Raw genomic sequence first — 14412 nt, forward strand, 5'->3', positions numbered from 1 at the left:
GTCCTGGTCCTCACCAACATGAGGACAAGGTGTTTTACTACATGTACATCAGTGGTCAAGTCCTGGGGGGAAAAGTGTGAAAAGATCCACTCCCCCACCGAAACAAAAAAAATGATACGCTCATATACATAATTACTAAACCGCTTGTTTTTTTTTTTTTTCGATCCACTGTACCTTAGTAATCCTTTATGTTACTGGCCGCTTCCTGTATATGGATTCATCGGGTAGTGTGCGGGTATTCCGTCACTTCCTCGATGCCGCAATGTCTCCTGGGAGCTTTTGTCAATGTTCTCAGGAGACACTTTGCGGAGGTCTGCTGCGAGTTATCGCGGGATTTAGAAAGAAGCAAGTTGACTCGAGCTGGGCATCGCCGCTTAGTGAAGGATTGGCTCGGCTGCTCTTGGCTGCTCTAGTCCTGCAAAGGGAACGGAGTTCCTGCTGTGAAAAAAGTGCAGGAACTCCTTTCCCACGCGTTCCCGCAGGACTTGAGCCCTGATGTACATGCTCTCTGTCTCCCCTTTCCTAGTCAAACAGACTGCAATTATGGATAAGGGCATACCTCCCAACTGTCCCTGATTTCGAGGGACTGTCCCTGATTTGGAGCAATGTCCCTCTGTCCCTCATTCTCCTCATTTGTCCCTCATTTTGGTCTGATCTATATAGATGTATATAAAATGCACTTTTTAGCTATCAAAAAGTGTTTCCCAGCACTAAACTTTCATCTGATTTCTAAATGTCTGCATTTGTAAATTCCAAAAGCCAATATAAAGAAATAGTAGTGGTAAAAAAAAAGCACTTGTGGGTTTAACCAATCTTATTTTTTTTGTACAATTCTCCTTTAAGGGGGCGTGGCAAGGGGTGTGTCCTATGCCTGCATACTTTTGCTGATAGGTGTCCCTCATTCCCATCTCAGAAAGTTGGGAGGTATGGATAAGGGTATGGTTTGCATTTTTTTGTTTTTATTCATTTTTTTGCATGGGACACACTCCTTAGATCCATATTGCACCCTCTTTTTTGATAAGGATCTGGCATAGATGTTGGAGGGTATCCCCAGCCATTTGTTGACAAACAAAAATGGAATTGTCATTTATTTTTTACATTGTAAATGTCACTTTTTATTTAGTATACTGTACAGATATGCCACTTTAAAGGTAGGTTTGCAATAGGTTCACATTATCACATGCTTTTCTACAACAGTCAGGCACCCACAGCCAAAATGATCTGCCCTTTAGCAGATGCACAGGGTGCCATTAATTCTTCATAACAGCTCACACATCAGAAAACATGGCACATGTTTGGGTGTGTGAAACTGCATGGTACCAAAGCAGTGCACCATGGGGCCCATTTAAAATGAAGGGGTCAGGGACTTTCGACATCCGATGAAAACGGACCAATGGATTTTTTCATCAGATATCCGATGAAGCTGACTTTCATCATTCTTGCCTACACAGCATCAGTTAAAAATCTGATCGTGTCCAACGCGGTGACGTAAAACACTACGACGTGCACAAAAAAATGAAGATCAATGCTTCCGAGCATGCGTCGACTTGATTCTGAGCATGCATGGATTTTTGACCGATGGATTTCCCCACAGACGATCAATTTTTTCTATCGGTTTTTTAACCATCAGAAAATTTTAAAACAGGTTCTATTTTTTTTTCACTGATGGGGAAAAAAAAACGATGGGGCCCACACACGATCGGTTCGTCCGATGAAAACGGTCCATCGGTCCGTTTTCATCAGACGAACAGATCGTGTGTACAGGGCATAATAGTTTTTTTGTTCAACCCAGCAGGGCTGAATAGAAAAAAAACTGACAGCTTGGGAGGAGCCACTGTACTAACTATCCAATGTTAGTACAGCAATTTCCCATGCTGTGTTATTGTTTTCTAACAGGGGGGCGCTGATTAGGAGCCCATCGGCAGACTTTTTTCAACATGCCCCTTCGACAGAACCTGGTCAAACTTTCAGACCAACTGAGGTACACACTGGCCGTATGTTGGACGGTTTATATTAAACTGGCCAATGTCGCCAGTCATTCGGCCTGTGTGTACTAGGCTTTAAGACAGGGGTCTCCAAACTATGGCTCTGCAATTGTACAGGAACTACAATTCCGATACAATTCCCATCATGCCCATCATGCCTAGTCATATCTGTGAATGTCAGAGTTTTACAATGCCTCATGGGACGTGTAGTTCCGCAACAGCTGGAGGGCCAGTTTAGAGATCCCTGTTTTACGGCATCTCTCAAGCATATTAAGTGAAGGAGTTTTTAATGTTGCCTTTAACCACTTAGTAACCGCCCTATAGCCAAAATACGGCTATAAGGCGGTTCCCTTACTCTGGGAGGGCGTCAATATACGTCCTCCCAGAGAATCAGACCCGCGCGCCCGAGCGGGCACGCACATGCGATCACCGTCGCTCGCCGGGTCCACGGGACCCGCAGCAACAAGGATCGCGGTAAGAAGCCAATGGAAGCAGCTCCTTAACACGTGATCGCGCCGATCACTTGTAAACAAACCGGCGTCATGTAATGACGGTTCCTCCCTCTCCTCTCTGTACCGTTCGGTACAGTGTGAGAGGAGGGGGGGCGGGTGGCAGCAGCAGCACTGTGGCTGGATCTGTGACAATTGCAGTCACAGATCCAGCCATCCATCCCTGCGCAATACTCTGCAATACCCCCCATACTGTGCAATACCCCCCATACTGCTGCAATACCCCCCATACTCTGCTATACCCCCCCATACTCTGCTATACCCCCCATACTCTGCAATCCCCCCCCCCCCCATACTCTGCAATACCCCCCCCCATACTCTGCAATACCCCCCCATACTCTGCAATACCCCCCCCATACTCTGCAATACCCTCAATACTCTGCAATACCCTCAATACTCCACAATACCCTCAATACTCCACAATACCCTCAATACTCCAATACCTTGCAATACATCGCCTATGGGGATTTTTAAGTAGCGAAGTTTGGCGCAATTCCACGAGCGTGTGCAATTTTGAAGGGTGACATGTTAGGTATCTATTTACTCAGCGTAACTTCATCTTTCATAGTATGCAAAAACATTGGGCTAACTTTACTGTTTTGTTTTTTTTTAAGCACAAAACAGTTTTTTTTTTTAAAACACGCGTTCAAAAAAATTGCTGCGAAAATACCGTGCAAGATAAAAAGTTGCAACAACCGCCATTGTATTCTCTAAGGTCTTTGAAAAAAAAGCATCATTTTTTAGCAAATAAATGATGATTTTTCCATGTAGGAGAGAAATGTCAGAATTGGCCTGCGTGCTCCAGAACGCCTGATGGTGTTACCTGCATGTTGGGCCTCTGTATGTGGCCACGCTGTGTAAAAGTCTCACACATGTGGTATCGCCATACTCAGGAGGAATAGCAGAATGTGTTTTGGGGTGTATATTCTCAGTTTTTTTTTTGTGTAGCCTAATTGAACAAACTGAAGTTAGAAGCATAGCTGCAAAAGATTTTGCACTCTCCAGCTTTAGTAAATGAACCCCATTGGCCCATTCCACTACTGGAAAGCACTACAGCAGAAAATATATTATGTGTGTTTAAAGGGGTTGTAAAGGTAAAAATGTATTTTCCTAAATAGCTTCCTTTACCTTAGTGCAGTCCTCCTTACCTCATCCTTCGATTTTGCTTTTAAATGTCCTTATTTCTTCTGATAAATCCTCACTTCATGTTCTTCTGTCTGTAACTCCACACAGGAATGCAAGGCTTTTGCCCTGGTGTGGAGAGTCGTGCTCTCCCCCTCCCTTGAGGGGGCGAGCAGGAGAGTCAGGACGCTCTCTGCTTTGCAGCTAGAGAAAGGAGCTGTCTGTTAGTTGGTGCCCTGACTCCTCCCGTGGAAGGATGAGGTAAGTGAAGGAGGACTGCACTAAGGTAAAGGAAGCTATTTAGGGGAATTTTGTTTTACCTTTACAACCCCTTATTTATTTTTTATTTGGCCCCCTGTATCACCTGAAATACCTGGCTGATCCTGCCAGTTTCTGACCTCCCCCCTGCAAACTGACTACGGCTCATCATGACACGTGGCTTCATCATCCTCAGCTCTAAGCTGTCCTCTTTCCCCCTCCCTCCCTCCCTCCCTGCCTGTCAGCTGTGTCAGTCAGTGCCGATGTGCTCCCCTTCTGCTGCCAACATAACTTAATGGCATTCCTACAATCCCTTCTAGATTAAATAATATCCCCAGTGTATGTTTTTTTTTAAATGCCACTGTTTACCTCATTTCATAGCACCGTACGCCGCTCACGTGACTGCTCCCTGGTCTCCTCCTCTTCTCTCCTACTTCTGGCTGATGTCTGCAGAGGATTCTTAGCCCCTCATGCTGTAGCTGTCAAGCTCAGGAGAGGGAGCAGCGGGTGGTCACGTGAGCGCTGAGCACACAGTTGACTTCATGTTCAGTCATCTTATGAAAATAAAATTCCTGGACACCGCTGTTTGTGATAAACTGGATTGCAAATAGCTGTAATGCACTCGCAGGGTCTTTTAAACTGTAAGCTGTTCCAATTGTATTGCTCCTCATTTTAGTCAGGAGAATGACAACACCAAAGTAGGCCCTACTGAAGTGTTTGCTTGATACTAGCAGAAAATGCACTTCGGCATACCTCCCAACTGTCCCGGATTCCATGGGACCGTCCTGCAATTTCATGTAAGTCCCAGGGTCCTGCGGATCTGGGCTAGAGTCTCGGGGGCTCCACTCAGTGTATCATCAGTGTGTGCAATGTGCACACTCATTTTGGTCAGCAGGGCATTCTATCAGCAGGGCATCCCTGCGTGCTGCATTTCTGCCCCTCCCCACCTCAATCTTCTGTGCAGTCATTGCTTGCTAGGACAGATGACCACTATGCAGGTGCACACAGCAGGAGGAAACAACCTCAGTTCAGAGCAGCTAGTCCTCCCAGGTCCCTCCCCCCGACTCTGTCTCCTGCTTCCTGTCTCCAAGTGGCTTCTACACTCCAAGGTAAGGTGTATCTGTCGTTTTACTACAAGTCCCAGCAGTTTGTGTATCTGTCTTTTTATACAGGAACTACAAGTCCCAGCAGTCTATGCATCTGTCTTTTTATACAGGAACTACAAGTTCCAGCAGTCTGTGTATCTGTCTTGTTATCAAGGAGTATGGGGGGTTGGTCTGGTGTTATCTAGGAGTATAGGGGGGTGGTCTGGTGTTATCTAGGAGTATAGAGGGGGTGGTCTGGTGTTATCTAGGAATATAGAGGGGGTTGGTCTGGTGTTATCTAGGAGTATGGGGGGTTGGTATGGTGTTATCTAGGAGTATGGGGGGTTGGTATGGTGTTATCTGGGGTTATAGGGGGGTTGGTCTGGTGTTATCTAGGAGTATAGAAGGGGTTGGTCTGGCGTTATATAGGAGTATAGGAGGGGGTGGTCTAGTGCTATCTAGGAGTATAGAGGGGGTTGGTCTGGTGTTATCTAGGAGTATGGGGGGTTGGTATGGTGTTATCTAGGAGTATGGGGGGTTGGTATGGTGTTATCTGGGGTTATAGGGGGGTTGGTCTGGTGTTATCTAGGAGTATAGAGGGGGTTGGTCTGGTGTTATATAGGAGTATAGGAGGGGGTGGTCTGGTGTTATCTAGGAGTATAGAGGGGGTTGGTCTGGTGTTATATAGGAGTATAGGAGGGGGTGGTCTGGTGTTATTTAGGAGAATAAGGGGGTTGGTCTGGTGTTATCTAGGAGTATGGGGGGGGTGGATGGTCTGGTGTTATCTAGGAGTATAGAGGGGGTTGGTCTGGTGTTATCTAGGAGTTTAGGGGGGTGGTCTGGTGTTATCTAGAAGTATGGGGGGTTGGTATGGTGTTATCTGGGGTTATAGGGGGGTTGGTCTGGTGTTATCTAGGAGTATAGAGGGGGAGTCTGGTGTTATCTAGGAGTATAGGGGGGAGTCTGGTGTTATCTAGGAGTATAGGGGGGAGGTGTCTGGTGTTATCTAGGAGTATAGGGGGGAGTCTGGTGTTATCTAGGAGTATAGGGGGGAGTCTGGTGTTATCTAGGAGTATAGGGGGGGAGTCTGGTGTTATCTAGGAGTATATGGGAGGGGTTGGTCTGGTGTTATCTAGGAGTATAGGGGGGGGGGGGTTAGTCTGGTGTTACCTAGGAGTATGAGGGGGGGTTGGTCTGGTGTTATCTAGGAGTATAGGGGGGGGGTGCTGTTATCTCGGAGTATGTTTCAGTTCAATGATAAACACATTTCATATATAACATTAACATTTTATTTAGACATATTTAAACAGCCAAATGTACACTTACTTAAAAAAGAGTCAAATAACAAAACAAAAAGCAGTCAATAAATATATGTTTAAACTGTGCTACATATGATTTTCTTTAGCCCTCCTTTTTATTATACCCTTCACATCTGAAATTTCAGTTAAGGTGATTCTAAAGCTTATTATATATATATATATATATATATATATATATATATATATATATATATGCAACCATTTTTATTGAATGAAGCTGGTTCATTCAGTGTATTTTGTTGTAATTAGCTGCGATTGGCTAAAGCTATTCACATGGTACAGAAGGGCTGTGATTGGTCCTGTGTATACCATGTGATCACTGTGACCAACCACAGCTAGCATCACAATAGTATACAATGGATGGCATAAAAGGAAGCCATCCATTGTTTACAATTGTCAAGTGATCGGCTGTGATTAGCCACGGTGATCACATGGTACTGGGCGGTACAGTGACACACAGCCTGTGACAGATCGCGCCACTGAGAGGCCCTATGAGTGGCATGTTCTGGGAGGAGGTCATATGAACAGTATTCCCTCCCAGTCATAATAGTACTATAGACCAGGTGGGAAGGTGTTAATGCAGAGAATACATTAGGTAAAAAACACAAATCTTAAGAACCACTTTAAAGTGATTACAAACTCCATTTAAAAAAAGAAAAAATAACAAACAGGTTTATTCTTAATATTATAATTATTATTATTATACAGGATTTATATAGCGCCAACAGTTTGCACAGCGGTTAACAAAATGAGGGCAGACATTACAGTGAGGCCACGTACACACGACCGAACATGTCTGCTGAAACTGGTCCGCGGACCAGTTTCCGCGGACATGTTCGGTCGTGTGTAGGGCCAACCGGACAATTTTCCGGCCTAGCGGACAGGTTTCCAGCGGACAAAAGTTTCTTAGCATGCTAAGAAACTTGTCCGCTGGAAGCCTGTCCGTCGGACATGTCCGATGGTCAGTACGACTCATCGGACATGTCCGCTGGCGACACATGCGTGGAAGCATTGAACTTCCGGGTTTGCGGACGTGGCGGCGTCAACGTCACCGCCACGTCACCGCGCTGTCTGTCCGCTGGGATTTTGGTTTGATGGTGTGTACAACCATCAGACCAAAATCTCCGAGCGGACTTGTCCGATGAAAACGGTCCGCGGACCGTTTTCATCGGACACGTTCGCTCGTCTGTACAAGGCCTTACAGTACAATTTGGTACAAGAGGAATCATAGGGCCCTGCCCTGCCCATTAGAGCTGCTCTGTGTGGTTTTTCACAAAACAACCCAAACCTCCTGTTCTCGGGTCCCCTATCGGCACTGCTGGCTTCAACTATTCTTGGTGTGCCACCATAGGAAGCCACTTCCTATTGTGGCTCACCTGTTGGCTCAATTTCAACCTGTCAGTATGGGTGGTGGGGTGGGGGTGAAGGGTGGTACTTTTACCTAAACATTTTCACATTTTTAACTAACATAAAACATTTTTAATGAAGGAATTAAGGATTTAGAAGCACTTTAAGGCACACAGTGATGTAAATTCAATTGGTGCTGAAATATGACAGAGGTCACAGAGCAAGAGCGATTGGCAGCACCAATTTTTTTTATGATTTTCGGACACTAGGAAAAGATGGTACTCTTTAGTTGGATAGTATTATGACATGTTTTAGTGAGCATAGCTGATACTCTAAAGATAATGGCTGAGAGCATTGACCGATGTGTCATGTTGGGGGGTGGGGGGTTGGGGGCAGTCCCCCTGTCAGAACACAATAGCTCAGCGGGGGAGATCAATGTACTAACATTGGATTGTTAGTATATAGGCTACTGCTGAGCTCTTCCTTTTTTTTTTATTCACCCTGCTGGGTTGACCAGAAAAAATAAATAAAATGTTAGTGTGTGCTAGGCTTAACTGTAGGCATTTTTGGTCTGTTTTCAATAATGTAACAGAAAATGATGTAAAATAAATAAAAAATCAAATCTACTGTACATAACAATAAACTAATGTATGCAGCATGTATAAACTACAGCAATGTACTGTGTGTGTTATGTGTCAAGTCAAAGGCAATTGGCATGTTCCAACGCAAATTTGTGTCTTTTCAGGAAACGTTCTCTTCTGTTGGCACAACTTCCAGAAGAATCTGCAGCAGCATAATGACTCGGCCTATAAAAAATAAAAATAATAATAGTAAGTGGAGGATATTGAAGGGAGGAGCTTCTCTGAGGATTTATTACATCAGTATTCATCATCTGCTAAAGCTTTTACCTGTCATAACACAATATACATAATGCATTTTTATTTTACATGGCATCTCTCTGTGACATTCCCCATCCCCAGCACGCTTTATCCCAATAACAAGGAAGGTCAAATCAATGGTCTCACTGCAAATGACTACAAACGAAATAGAAAAATCAAAGATTGATGCTAAGAGAAGGTTTCGGAAATTTATTAGGCTTAAAGCCCTAGACATTAGATTACAACATTAGCATAATGATAAATGCTTTTCCACAAGGAAAAAAAAAAGGCATATATTGTACTAAAAGCTACAAAAACTGGAGTAATAATTACAGTTAGGCATAAGTAAAAAAAATATGGTGAAGACAGAAAAGGAACATTTTATAAATTAAAAATGTTGCATTATGTTACATTTTATATAAAAATGCATTTTCATTTTGTATAGAAAATAATTTCAATGTACAAAGTCCTGCAAACCAAAGCAGCAAACCATCTGCTATGTGTTAACCCAATTTATCATATTAACATTGCTATTTGTACTGCATTATCCAAAGACCTTAGGATTTTTTTTTTTTAATTTTGCCTTTCTTTCTTTATTTTTTTCTTAACCACAAGATCATTAATTTTAAAAAGGGCAGCATTTTTCATCACACAGTTTGGATGATGGTCTGTCAGCTTGTCTAACTTTGAGTCAAAACATTGGTGTTTTGATTGAAAATTTGATACAGCTGATGAAACACTTATCTACAGCTAGTATTCTAAAGATGGCTTTTGTCTGGCAAAAAGTGTCAAGCAACTGGTACTGGAAGCATCTCATAGGTGTGCGCAGTCTATTGCATTAGGGTGTGCACTCTAAAGCTCAAAAACACATGCGTGTGTGTGTGTCTACATATATATGACCCCGGCACATTGATATCCCTGCCGGAACAGTGAAAGAGAAGAGTATAAACACTTCTCTTATGGCAGAGACGGTAAGAGGGAGAGCTTTCATGTTCCTGCTGCTACACAGAGTGATAATACCAATGCGCATGGGGTGATTAGGGTGTGCCTGGACACACCCGGCACACTCTGTGCGCACGTCTATGAAGCATCTACATGTTCAAGTTCTGCAATTAAGCCGGAAATACATGGATTGAAATTCATTCAGTTCTATCAATCAACATGTGTACAACCAGCCTGTTGGAAAATGTTCTCTTGATCAGTGTTGCTGAATAGGAATGAGCTTTGTGTTCGACTCGAACATCGTCTGTTCGTACGTTCGACGAATTTCGAACAAAACGGGCGTTGGCCCATAATTCACTGCGGCGTTGCGCGCTGATGATTGGCCAAGAATGCACCATGACCCTGCATGCTTGGCCAATCACAAGGCGCAAAAAACGAAGAACCACAATTGGCCAAAGCCAGGGTGGCTTTGGCCAATTATGGCTCAGGGGGTTTAGTACACGCCCCACACTATATAAGGCCGCCTGTAAGGCGGCCACGTGTAGTGTGTTCCAGCTTTGTTAAAGAAAAGAACAGTCAGACACAGAGAGACACAGTGTCTTTTCTACTAGATAGATAGATAGATAGATAGATAGATAGATAGATAGATAGATAGATAGATAGATAGATAGATAGATAGATAGATAGATAGATAGATAGGAGCAGGAAGGCTAGTCAGTTTAGTTAAATTTACAGTGTGTAGGGAATATATATACATCCTAGCGTTGTACATATAATTATACACTGTATAGCTTAGCTAGATCAGCTATTCCTATTGTTAGGCAGTAGATTGTGCTAGATGCAGTTTTCTAACGTGTTGTATTGCCTGCATAGTGTTTAGTTTACACCTAAACATAGTACTCAGTGTTAGTGGACGTGTGCTATTTTATTGCCCATAAACGCATTAGCTGTTACTGCACGTGGGCTATTTAATAGTGTAAAAGGGGATATTGCGTGAGTGAGAACGTTGTTCGCAGTCGGTAGAAAACGTTGTGAAAACGATCATGCAGTACGACGATACGAAACTTGATTTTTGGACTTTATGATCAGTGGATGAGTTTGTGGGTTTGATATGGGGAGAAAGCTAAGGCTTGACTGACATTAGTTTTTTTTTTATACATTTTGACTTGCAGAAATAATGAAAGCCTTCAGAGAACAGGAGTTCTTCACAGAATTTTTTCAAAGGGGGCCCCAGATGGCAACCCCCCTTTTTTCTAGAAATTTTCTTTCCCCAAAAAATTATTTATTGAGCCAAGATCTGGCATTGTAATGGCCCCCCCCACCCCTAAAATAATCGACATATTGTTGCCACACAGCACGTGCACTTTGGGGGGCCAAGCCTGTATGGACAGTCTCACGGGCCACCACCACTGGAACATCAGTGGCCTCATCAGGCACAAGTGTCATGTAGTTTGTTGAGGGTCTCTTTAGGAAATTGTGCAATATGCAGGAGCAAAGTATGACATGGTTCTGATTCTACTTAAGAAACCTACAGTCCTTATCTTGTTTGCACCGCCTGTATACTGCTGTTCAAAGTATATAGGGCCAAACGGTCTTGTCAGGGCCGATCCTCGCTATAGGCTCACTATGCAAGCCGCTTAGGGCCCTACAAAGCTGCAAAGGGCCCCCCAAATTGCTAGAGGCCCCGCCTGGTGAGAAGAGTTATTTTTGCCCCCTCACCCCGCTTCTAAACTCGCTGGCTGAGTAATTTCCGACAGCAGAACACCCCCTCACCCCGCTTCTCAACTTTATTTAATGTGTCTGGTGTTATCTAGGAGTATATGGGAGGGGTTGGTCTGGTGTTATCTAGGAGTATAGGGGGGGGGGGTTAGTCTGGTGTTACCTAGGAGTATGAGGGGGGGTTGGTCTGGTGTTATCTAGGAGTATAGGGGGGGGGGGGTGCTGTTATCTCGGAGTATGTTTCAGTTCAATGATAAACACATTTCATATATAACATTAACATTTTATTTAGACATATTTAAACAGCCAAATGTACACTTACTTAAAAAAGAGTCAAATAACAAAACAAAAAGCAGTCAATAAATATATGTTTAAACTGTGCTACATATGATTTTCTTTAGCCCTTCTTTTTATTATACCCTTCACATCTGAAATTTCAGTTAAGGTGATTCTAAAGCTTATTATATATATATATATATATATATATATATATATATATATATATATATATATATATATATATATATATATATATATATATATATATATAAGCAACCATTTTTATTGAATGAAGCTGGTTCATTCAGTGTATTTTGTTGTAATTATCTGCGATTGGCTAAAGCTATTCACATGGTACAGAAGGGCTGTGATTGGTCCTGTGTATACCATGTGATCACTGTGACCAACCACAGCTAGCATCACAATAGTATACAATGGATGGCATAAAAGGAAGCCATCCATTGTTTACAATTGTCAAGTGATCTGCTGTGATTAGCAACGGTGATCACATGGTACTGGGCGGTACAGTGACACACAGCCTGTGACAGATCGCGCCACTGAGAGGCCCTATGAGTGGCATGTTCTGGGAGGAGGTCATATGAACAGTATTCCCTCCCAGTCATAATAGTACTATAGGCCAGGTGGGAAGGTGTTAATGCAGAGAATACATTAGGTAAAAAACACAAATCTTAAGAACCACTTTAAAGTGATTACAAACTCCATTTAAAAAAAGAAAAAATAACAAACAGGTTTATTCTTAATATTATAATTATTATTATATAGGATTTATATAGCGCCAACAGTTTGCACAGCGGTTAACAAAATGAGGGCAGACATTACAGTGAGGCCTCGTACACACGACCGAACATGTCTGCTGAAACTGGTCCGTGGACCAGTTTCCGCGGACATGTTCGGTCGTGTGTAGGGCCAACCGGACAATTTTCCGGCCTAGCGGACAGGTTTCCAGTGGACAAAAGTTTCTTAGCATGCTAAGAAACTTGTCCGCTGGAAGCCTGTCCGTCGGACATGTCCGATGGTCAGTACGACTCATCGGACATGTCCGCTGGCGACGCATGCATGGAAGCATTGAACTTCCGGGTTTGCGGACGTGGCGGCGTCAACGTCACCGCGCTGTCTGTCCGCGGGGATTTTGGTTTGATGGTGTGTACAACCATCAGACCAAAATCTCCGAGCGGACTTGTCCGATGAAAACGGTCCACGGACCGTTTTCATCGGACAGGTTCGCTCGTCTGTACAAGGCCTTACAGTACAATTTGGTACAAGAGGAATCATAGGGCCCTGCCCTGCCCATTAGAGCTGCTCTGTGTGGTTTTTCACAAAGCAACCCAAACCTCCTGTTCTCGGGTCCCCTATCGGCACTGCTGGCTTCAACTATTCTTGGTGTGCCACCATAGGAAGCCACTTCCTATTGTGGCTCACCTGTTGGCTCAATTTCAACCTGTCAGTATGGGTGGTGGGGTGGGGGTGAAGGGTGGTACTTTTACCTAAACATTTTTACATTTTTAACTAACATAAAACATTTTTAATGAAGGAATTAAGGATTAAGTTGTAAACTCTCTCAGTGGGCTAAATGTGGCCCCTGCCTTAGACGATGAATAAATCAATATATGAACAGAGATGAAAGAATAAAAATGCAGTGAGTGCTGTTAATTAAGATTAAAATGTAATGATATACACAAGCATAAAGGTTCAAAAAGCCATACAAAAATACTCATCAAGTGTAAGTGAGTGTCCACCACAACAGGAAGCATAAAGACCAACAGCTACTACATGAATGACTGATGTGTTTTTGGGGCCCCACCTCCTGTCATCAGAGCATTGGGCTCCTGTCATCAGAGCATTAGGCTTGGTGAGAGCCCCACCTCCTGTCATCAGAGCATTATGGTTGGTAAGAGCCCCACCTCCTGTCATCAGAGCATTTGGTTTGGTGAGAGCCCCACCTCCTGTCATCAGAGCATTGGGCTTGGTGAGAGCCACACCTCCTGTCATCAGAGCATTATGGTTGGTAAGAGCCCCACCTCCTGTCATCAGAGCATTTGGTTTGGTAAGGGCCCCACCTCCTGTCATCAGAGCATTTGGTTTGGTGAGAGCCACACCTCCTGTCATCAGAGCATTTGGTTTGGTGAGAGCCCCACCTCCTGTCATCAGTGCATTGGGCTTGGTGAGAGCCACACCTCCTGTCATCAGAGCATTTGATTTGGTAAGGGCCCCACCTCTTGTCATCAGAACATTTGGTGAGGTGAACACTCTCCACCCCATCAGTGTTGCTGATTATTTTTGCATGATGTTTGATTGTTTATGCTTGCGAGAATCAGTAAATTGTATTCTTAATAAATATTACTTTATACTTCTCAAGGTCAGTGTGCTGTGTGTTTTTCTTCTGCTTATGCATTACACCAGAGAACCCCATCTGTTACAAGAGCTGTGGGATGGTCCAGCGGGACTCTTCTGATTGTACCTGAAGCTCCCTGGGATTATTATGACAGGGATAAAAGAACATAATGGAAATAGTTGATTATATCATGCAAATGTGTGCATGGAAATAAGATAAAGATTAAAACTTTCAGCTAAAAAATTAATAAGGATGACTGGTGCAATAAATATACATGCTTGTGGTAAACAAGCATTCAGGTTTATAAATGTATGTACAATTATATGTACAATTATTAATGATGCTGATCTCATCTCTAGAGAATAATAGCAATCTTGTTTAAAAATCCAGATGTCCAATTATTTTCCAAGATTGGGTGGTCTGGAAGTGTGTGTACAGGTTACAGAATGCCCATACACATGTCCACGGGATAGGCAACAATCATCTCATGTCTACTGACACAAGAGCAGGCTGAATATTTAGATTTCCACTTGCAATAATTCATAACTATAATGGTAAGATATCAATAACCTATAGCTTGTATAATTCTCAAGCTGGTGACAATTCTTATGTATTT

The 14412-nt window shown here is 43.3% G+C and overlaps 1 protein-coding gene across 1 annotated transcript in view; it reads right to left on the reverse strand.

The window, feature by feature from the left end:
• Nucleotides 1–8085: 8085 nt before the first annotated feature.
• SLC7A11 (solute carrier family 7 member 11) overlaps nucleotides 8086–14412 on the reverse strand; it is a 361100-nt gene continuing 354773 nt past the window's right edge. The window contains 1 exon segment of the mRNA XM_040330993.1: nucleotides 8086–8431. Coding sequence (XP_040186927.1) covers nucleotides 8367–8431 — 65 coding nt within the window. The 3' untranslated portion in view covers nucleotides 8086–8366.

Source organism: Rana temporaria, chromosome 1 (genome assembly GCF_905171775.1).
Source record: "Rana temporaria chromosome 1, aRanTem1.1, whole genome shotgun sequence".
Taxonomy (NCBI): Eukaryota; Metazoa; Chordata; class Amphibia; order Anura; family Ranidae; genus Rana; species Rana temporaria.